This window comes from Myxocyprinus asiaticus, chromosome 26 (assembly GCF_019703515.2).
Source record: "Myxocyprinus asiaticus isolate MX2 ecotype Aquarium Trade chromosome 26, UBuf_Myxa_2, whole genome shotgun sequence".
NCBI classification, from domain to species: Eukaryota; Metazoa; Chordata; class Actinopteri; order Cypriniformes; family Catostomidae; genus Myxocyprinus; species Myxocyprinus asiaticus.
Genome location: NC_059369.1, coordinates 27,805,535 through 27,814,898, shown reverse-complemented (window position 1 = coordinate 27,814,898; position 9,364 = coordinate 27,805,535). Strand labels below are relative to the sequence as shown.

General features: G+C 40.8%; 1 protein-coding gene across 1 annotated transcript; it reads right to left on the bottom strand.

Annotated features, from left to right (window-relative positions):
• Position 1: 1 nt before the first annotated feature.
• LOC127416995 (zinc finger protein 710-like) lies at positions 2–8,669 on the bottom strand. The gene is made up of 5 exons (XM_051656662.1): positions 8,629–8,669; positions 4,941–6,497; positions 3,147–3,338; positions 2,834–3,008; positions 2–2,127 (listed from the first exon to the last, which is right to left on the bottom strand). Exons 2-5 carry the CDS (start codon positions 6,453–6,455, stop codon positions 1,964–1,966), a joined length of 2,046 nt encoding a protein of 681 aa, XP_051512622.1. The 5' UTR covers positions 6,456–6,497; positions 8,629–8,669; the 3' UTR covers positions 2–1,963.
• Positions 8,670–9,364: the final 695 nt, after the last annotated feature.

The following is a 9,364-nucleotide window of genomic DNA, read 5'->3' as shown; positions in this document are numbered from 1 at the left end:
GTGTTCTTGTGTTTTTTTATACACACATTAACAGTCCACAATTTTAAAGGCAAGTAAATGTATTAATTTAGAATAATGTCCATAGCACAATGGTTAACAGACATTTATCAACATCATTCACATTGGTGTGCAACAAAAGAATAGAAAGCTTATACAAAACTAAAAACTCCTGCCTAGCTTAGACTAAAAGCCCAAAATGTAAGCATACAACACTGCAAAATCCACCAAATATTTTGTCTCATGTTACACATTAACATTTTGAGTTGCCTACTGTAGCTAAACTGTACTTTGTCAGTGTGAAACTAAGCAGAAAGGGAAATAGAGAATACATGGTGAATTTCCCCAATCATTCTCTGCTGGGTCTCGGGCCCTGTCACATGTAGACAGACTGTCGTTCATCACTTCTGAGCTCATCGCAGGAATGATGGATGAGACACTCTCTTGCACACACAAGGGCAGTTAATACTTTTGTCCAGTGTTTTTAGGGCATCCTCTTCAAATCCAAACAGTACAGGTGACTTTGGGAAAGATGCGGTACGCTACAAGGTTTTCTTTCCAAAGAGATTAAAATGGATGATGTTTGGAATAAGGTCATTTAAGCCACACACACGCAAGATCTCCATATTTTTAAAATAATATGGATTAGTAAGAAGTAGTAAAGAACAGATTGTGAACTAAAGTGATATTCACAAAAAAACAGGATTTCAGATTTAACTTTTTAAACTTTTTCTTAAGCTTTTTGTCTTACACATGAGCTCTGTGAAATGGGACTCTTTAAATAGACAGTTCTTAGTTTGTATTATTACATTCATCTAAAGTAAACTAAAGAAATACCTTTTTTTTTCTTCTCAATATTTTTTTTTAAATTGAAATAAAATCTATCCATCTGGAACATTGGGCTTAAATATCAATGTATTTACACTTGTGAATGCCAAGACATAATGAACAATAAATACTATTTGCAATAATTATGGAAAAACAAAGCACTATGTCCAGAAGGCCATACAGCAAAATTGCATGGACTGGCCCACATAAAAAAATAAAAAATAAAAAAATAAAAAATAAAAAGACACTCCCACAAACTAAATCAGCCCACTGTGAGCTACAAACAATATATGTCCATCAAAAACAAATAAGAGAAAAAGAGTCTGAACAAAGTCACAGTGTGTTTAAAGCTAACTAAAACAATGTTGGAGAAGTTAAAATGTAACGAGAACTATTTGCACTTTGTCAGCTTTGGTTAAGTCCTATAAATAGTCCCTAACTTGATAGACAGTAAAACCACCAACAAGGTAAGTTCAATAATGTCATGTTGCATCATAATCTTGGTGTCTTCAAGCTGAAAAGAGCTGTAGATTGTATAGAAGTGCCTCCTTATGTCTGTTCATATCGTTGACTCTGCAACACTGACTCTGGCTCAGAATTATCTTATCTAAAAGGGATAATTCAGCCAAAAATTAACATTCTGTCATCATTTAGCCCGATAATGTTGTTCCAAACACGTATGACTTTCTTTTTTCCATGGAACACAAAAGATGTAGAGATGTAGCCTCAGATGTAGCCTCAGTCACCATTCACTTTCATTGCATCTTTTTCCATTTCCTTCTGAGTTCCACAGAAGACAAAGTCATACGGGTATGGAAAAACATGAGGGAGAGTAAATAACATAATTCTCATTTTAGGGTGACCTATCCCTTTAAGACCTGCACTTTGTGAAAACTATTGTTTCAAAATGAACAGCACCTATAAGCATTGTCCTCTATTTTTCAGGATGGGCCCTTATGTAAAATTACACTTTTGTTAAAATGAAGCTGCTATCAAGCCGAGACAAAAATGGCTTCCAGTGCACACCCATTCATGATGGCTATTTCCTCAGTGGCTCATGTAAGAGCCATGAGTACTAAAGAAATGTCCATGACGGCTTTTTTCCCTTAAACCGTATCTTAGTATCTCAGTCAGCCACTTAAGCAGTGTTGTAGCGTGCAGCCACCTTGGTGTAGTTGTAGTAGCTAATTTTGGCCATTTTGGCCAAGTCTTGTGCATTGTTGCTGGCTAGATTTTCCCTCTCGCTGTAATCAAAGCTCTCCTCCTCGTAATCTTCCTGACCCTCTGCATCAGGCAGGGCATCTATGGAAGGATATGGAGACACAAACATGAGTCTACCCTGGCCAACAACATCGTCAGCTTTGATGCTTCACTGTCTTTTGATTTGATAAAGTTTGGGTTAAACAATACTTTATCTTAGAATGTGATCATTGACAAAAAGCTCAGAATCAGTACAATTTTGTCACAACTCTTGGTTTTTTTATTTACATTGTAGTCTAAAAATGAAAACATACTTGAGCCACACTGGCGGAACCCTTTGGAGAACTTTTAGGCACCCTTTCAAACAGGACTCAAACCAAAACTGAACTCTAACTCTAGGAGCTGAACCCATAAGTTCCTGCAAGAACTCTCAAGACTGTCAACAGTTCCTCCAGTAACCCCATTATATAGGAAAGGAACTTGAAATATAGATGAAAGTTCCTTGAATATGCAGTAGTTTACCTTATAAACTAAGGGTGCCTAGATGTTTTCCAAAGGGTTCCACTAGTCTGGCAATCTTCATTTTTACCATGTAGTTAGCAAACTAATTACACATGTACTTTTTTCGACTCATGCACTATAAGCCCCACATTTATGCAGACTCACACAGGTCTTTATAACTTTAAAACTACATGAGTAGCCTATAACGGGGATGAAAAGGCAAATTGTAGAACAATTTTTTTATATATATAACATTGAGAAGAGTCAAAAGAAATTATGATATGTGGCATGTTATGCATGCTCTCACCTTGTCCTTCAGTTGAGGTGTCCAGGATTCCATGTTTCACCTTCATGTGTCGACTAAGGTTGCCCTTCAAATTGAACTTGCTGGTGCAGTAAGGGCACTTGAAGGGTTTGCTACCAGCATGAAGATGCATGTGACCCAGCAGGTTATACATTCTGTTGAAGGACTTCCCACACACCTACAGAACCAATTCGGCAACCATTAGTGATACATCTGTTTGATGCGCAGAAATATATGGATTGCTTTGAATAATCGTTGGACTCCAGCAGGGTTATTCTTTGCATGGCCGATTTTGTGTAAAACTACTCTTACCCACCTTGCACTTGAAAGGTTTCACAGGCAAGTGGACAATCATGTGTGTTTTTAGCGTCTGTTTCTGGACAAATGTCTTGAAGCAGACATGGCACTGAAAAGGGCGCACGCTGGTGTGAATCAGCATGTGGCGTTTTAGATTGGCTGAGAGAGTGAACTCGCGAGAACACACGTCACATTTGTATTCCTTCATACCCTGAGAGAAAAAGAGATGAAACATGGCAATATATTTAGAGGCAAATCCATTTTGGCCATCAAATATATATATATATATATATATATATATATAAACTTTTGTAATTAGTGGTAGACTTTGTATTCTTTTTTTTTTCTTTTTTTTTTTTTTTTTTTTGTGAGCAGGAGGAGAAATTATTTATCACTGGCATCAGCTGAATAAGAAAAATAGGTTAGTTGTCATAATCACAGCTGAATCCATCAGTAGGGTGCCTGTCTTGATTGCTGACTAGAATTCATAATACTGAGCAAGAAATTCACACACACATTAATTCACTGTTTTTATCACAATGCTGCAGGGTGAACAGAGATGCATACACTGCAATGAGAACTCTGAAGCTCCACCAAGCAAAAATATTAACAAATAAAGAGGGTTAAACAGCCTCTCACCAATGCACACTTTCAGTTTATATGTGCTACATACAGTAGATCATCTAACTCATTGGAATCATCTAGTGTTCTCATACAAAAATGAGAATCATTATCTCTAATAATGAATATGGTGAATTAGGTTTGTTTTGTTTATAGCCCTGCTGACCTGTGACATTCTGTTTACTGACACTGCAGTTTTGGCAAGATGAATCATAGTGGTGGAGAGTGAGAAATTAAAGGAGGAAATATCAGTTTATAACACACACTTCGCAGCACAAAACACAACCCCAAATTAGTGACCGGGCAAATGTCCACTGTCCATATGATTGTCTATATGATTGTGATGTTACTGTTCTTTATTGTGAAGCATCCTTGAGCTCTGGAAAGGCGCTATATAAAGTAAACATATTATTATTATTAGTGAAAGGAACATAGACAGGGGCGGGTTAATGGCAAATTAGGAGGCGGACTGGATGGCTGCAGGGTAGATGGGAGAGGCTGACATACAGCTCTGTTTACACTGAAACCTGTTGTGGCAATCCCTGAGACACAATCACTGGTGACGTTTAACTCAAGATACATAATCACACAAATGACACGTTTTTCTACAAGTGTTTGTGATGCTTTAGATTTACGGGAATGGAGTGATGGAAAATGTGGGTGGGGTCTGGATCTGAAAGTCATGTGGGAGTAATAGACCCTTTTCACAGATGGTGGTGATGCATTTCAGCCATAATTAAGCTGGTTAAATCTAACTACATCTAATCTAACTTTTTACTTCAATTTTGTTATTATTTAATTTACGATTATTTCACTATTCTTTGTGTTATATTACCCTAGTATCCATAAAAAAAGCTGTTGAGGGAGTGACAGTAAATTTGGCATCTTCCTCTCTTCTGACTTTCGATATCCCACTTTCTCTATTTATATATATATATATATATATATATATATATATATATATATATATATATATATATATATATATATATATTCTGTGTTTTGGAAAGTTGTGGAAACATCATAGTGAAGCAATTAGAGCAAATAGGTAAAAATATTTACTATGGTATCCTATTTACCACTATAGAAGTCCTCGCAATAGTTTACTTCCACGTTCCAAACACAGAAATATAAAAAGGGTCCATTATTACAGAAGGTGGGAAGATTGCAAAAACGAATGAGGTTTAAGTACCTTGTGTTCGAGGGCCTGCTGTGTCAGTACCTTGTGTGTTAGCATGTGCTGCTTCAAATGGTGGATCTGCACAAACTCCATGCCGCACTCCGAGCAGACATATGGACGGACATTCTGGTGCTTCATCAGGTGGTTCTGAAGCTGGCTTCGATAGGCAAATGACTTGTGGCATTCAGTGCACTGGAAAGAGGTTGGGCCCTGGTGGCTGACCTGGTGACGCTTGAGGTGGGCATGGGTGGGAAACTCCAGGCTGCACTGCGTACAAACATGACAGTGTCCGTTCTCATGTTTGGTCTCGTGAGTGCGCAGCTCGCTGGGGTATGCAAAGCCCCGACCACAAAAGCGGCAGCTGTAAGGCTTGATGTCACTGTGTTGCAACATGTGCCGTTTAAGGTGGCTGGTTTGGGTGAAGGCCTTCTTGCAGACGGTACATTTGTGTGGCCGTGTGCCCTGGTGTGTAAGCAGGTGTGTCTGCAGGTGACTGGGCTGCTTGAAGAGCTTGCCACAGTGCAGACACTCATGTGGCTTGATGCCATTGTGACCAAGAATGTGCGTTACTAAGTTGTATTTAGAGGTGTAGGACTTATCACACATGCGACACTTCCATCGCTTGAGGCCTTCGCCCACATCGACGCAGTATGACTCGTCTATTTGCACGTTGATGTCTAGGCGGTCAATCTGCATGCGTCGACCCAATGAGTTCTCACCGTCCGCCCACATCATGGCCTGACTGCCCTCCTCATAGTCACCTGACAAGCCCATCTCGGTAGACTCATATGCCATCACACTGGACTCATAGTAGCGCCTCATTACAGGGCTCACATTCTCCTTTGAGGTTTTCAGATTCAGTGCTCTCTCCTCCTCCTCTTCCTCCTCCTCCTGTTCCTCCTCTTTTCCAGGCCCTTCCTCAGAGGACTCTGCCAGTCCCTTTCCATGCACTGCAGGGCTTTGTTGGGCCAGAGTCTGAGTGTCACAGTCAGCGTCAACCTGTTGGCTGCTTGACTCCCTCGGGTACTCAGGGTAGCCTTTGTTACACTCTTCTTCCTTCATCACTGCTCTGTTAGGTGCTAGGTCCAACACTTCTGGCTCGTTATCTGTTTGCTGAGAACAGGGGCTAGTGAAGTCAGGCCTCTCTCCTTTCACCTGATTCAGTGTGTCCGGAGACCTGTCTGTGGAGTCCTCTGGTTCACCCTCACTCTGGGGCCTCTTGGTCCTCCCACGGTGCCCCGGACGTCTGCGCTCGGCCCCATAATGTACTTCTGGCCTCCTGTGCTCCCCATTAGGCTCAGACAGATAGTCTCCATTGGCCCCAATTAACTGATCTGTATATTCATACTCCATGGCTTCTCCAGTGGGAGGAGGACCGTCACGAGCCTCTCCCGTGTAGAAGCCATTAGGGGCGATGGTGGCTCCGAAGATTTCATTCTGAGATATGAGGCCCAGCACAGCAGCCTGGGCCAGAGACAGGACCACCACTGGGTCTGTCTGAGTGCCGGCATCCACTGCATGCTCCATCACTTTAGAATAGCAACGCACCAGAGGAACCTCTTGCAATTCCTGTCAATAGAGCGAACACCAATACTTCATGAAACCAGAATGCGTGTAGAATAAATCTGCCATTGCAAGAATCAATACAATACAGTCGTAGCTACAAAGTCTGGCTAGGGCTGTCATGGCAACAGTGTCACTACAACAGAACTAGCAATGGTATAAGCGCAACAGCATTATAGCAACAGCACAAGTGCAAGAGTATCAGATGAAGGGGAGCAAATAAGTGCTGTTTAGATTAACTGTGAGGATTTCCATTAAAACATATTAAACAAAACTCATATTACATATTAACCAGACCCGGTAATTTCTGGCAATGTGGCAACATGTCATGAGATCTATTTCCAGACCCAATCTTCTATCTGGGAAAAATTGCAAACATCATCATTAAAACATTAATATAAAAGATTTTATGATAAAATAGCTTCTGGTTTTCATAGCACTGAGTCAGTGAGAGTGAGAGACATTGTGACAACGCCTTGCCTCTGAGTCCAGCAAAGAATGCATTAGATATAGGAGATAAGACAGATCTGTGTGAGCGCCATGCTTCCTTCCTTTACAGTCTTTAAAAGAACGTGAAGCACAAAGAGTGTCTGGGTCTGACCAGGAAGTCTACATCCATGGACTATCCACACCATTTCCTGCGAGATCAAGTACTGCCACTGCTGACTATGAAAGGCTGGATAGTTACGTTTCAGCAGAACCAGCAAGGTAATGACACTCAGAGAGAGCAGAGAAAGTGAGTCCAGTCTATTTGCAGACTTAAGAGATTGACTGAAGCAACCCAAGAGATCCAGTTGCAGCACATATGAGAAAAATCATTCTTTGGAGGCCGATGATTATATTACTTACATTTAGTATCATCAAGTGGAACTTGGTCACATTCCTACCCAAGGTCACTTCCTCTTTGTCACCTCTGTTCTAACTAGTGCATCATAACATTTAAATCAATGTCATTTTCACACTCTGAGAGCAACTCTGTTCAGGAAGTCGTTAGCGCACATTATCGCCTCTAATGAGCTGGTAACTTGATTTGCTAAGGAAAAATGCCACAAAACACTGATTTCATCAAAAGCAAAAACAAATAACCATACACAAGGGAGGGAGGCAGAGTAAGAGTGTCATAAGGACTGACAGCTGTAAAACTGAGGAAGAGAGACAGACAGGCAGAGACAGGGGGGGAGAAATGAGAGGGGAACCTGAATGCCCTGATAACTATGTAATTTATAATTACTGCTTTTAAAGCATTCAGACTGAGGGAGGGAAAACAGACAGAAAAAAGACTAAAGGAGAGAGAGTGAAGGGAGAATGAGGGAGCAAGTGAAAGAAAGGAAGGAAGAGAGGAAAAGGAGGGAGGGAAACGGGGGATGAGAGATAGACTGAGTGACTGAGTGAGTGAGGGAGGGGAGTGAGGAAAGAAAGATAAAGAGAGATAAAGAGCAAGAGAAAGAGTGAAAGGAAAAGAGGGCGGGGGATGAGAGATGGAGAGAAACTGAGTGAAAGAGAGAGCGAATACAACAGAAAGATAAAGAGAGAGGGAGGGGTTGTGGGGAGTGAGAGACTGAAACTAAGAAGACACAGAAAGAGAGGAAAGGAAAGAAAAGAAAGAAGGGAGGGGAAAGAAAATAGGGTGAGAACTGACAAAGAGAGGGAGAGAAGTAAGGAAGGGAATAGTAAAAAGTATTTAAAAAAACATGTAAAAAAAAAAAAAAAGAGAGGCAGATTAAATGAAAGACAGAAAGACAAGAGAGCCAGTCGAGCAAGATAGCAGCCATGGCTCTGTTAAAAAAGGCTGAAGTGAATGTAAAAATACACTTAAAAGAAGAACGATAGTGCAAAGATTAGCACTGAAAGAACCTGTGAGTGTGTTGAGATAATAAGAGAAACACACTGCATTGGAGGTAGAGAGATAATATATGAGAGGCTAGACTATAAAAAGAGACAGAATTAAGTATAAATGACAGTCCTGCTGTATTCTGTGAGAAGGAAAAAAAGTTATTTCATTTTCCCAATTCAGAGTGAACAAAGTCCCAAACTTTAAAAAAAAAAAACAATGAACAAACAGTTCAAATAAAATATCACTACAAACACAAGATGACTCACGCTTTGGGCAATGTGTGTGTTTGGGTTCAACACTTACCACATTACTCCTGGTGTGATGTTTAAGATGTTTCAGGGATCTCATCCTTCAAGAGAAGTGAGAGGAGCCAAAAACCCCAGCCCCTATTTATAGCTGAGAGAGGTGGGGGGGCGGGGCGGAGCCAAGCTCATCCTCCTCCTACTGTTGCTGTTATCAGAACTGACTGTGCCAGCCTCTCTTACACACATACACACACAAACCTATTTCTTCCATTCTCTTTCTTTCTTTCTGTCTCTCTACCCTCCCTCCCTTCCTCACACTCCCCCATCTCTTTTGCCTTTCTTTCTTTCTCTTTCGCTCTCTCTCACACAAACACACACACACACACAAATACACATTTCACTATCTCTCATTCTCACGCACACACTCCATACAGCATGACCCTTCAACAAACAAATTTCTCTAAAAAGCTCATACTGACAAAAGGTTCTCACACAACCACAAAATGTATAGTGGCACACTTTCTCCTCCATTCACATGATTTAAGCCAGCATGTAGACACACACATATGCATACACAGAGTAATCTCTAATCGCCGGCACACTGAGAGTGGCTGTGGAGGTGTGTCTGTTGGTGTCAGACAGCCAGTGAGTGAGATATGCCGAAATGTTCCCGGAGTGCAGAGGAGTTCTACAGGTCTGTTTATTTGTGCATCACAAATAATTAAGCTGCAAGACACTGTACAATGTCTGAGAGCCAGTACACACACACACACACACACACACACACACAAAAT

Bases quoted from the DNA above. Each gene is read 5' to 3' on its own strand.
- LOC127416995 (XM_051656662.1), bottom strand. From the start codon at position 6,455: ATGGAGCATGCAGTGGATGCCGGCACTCAGACAGACCCAGTGGTGGTC. The intron at 3,339-4,940 runs GTACTTAAACCT...TTTTTCTCTCAG, and splicing joins AGCAGGCCCTCGAACACAAG to GGTATGAAGGAATACAAATG. The intron at 2,128-2,833 runs GTGAGAGCATGC...ATCCTTCCATAG, and splicing joins CACCTCAACTGAAGGACAAG to ATGCCCTGCCTGATGCAGAG.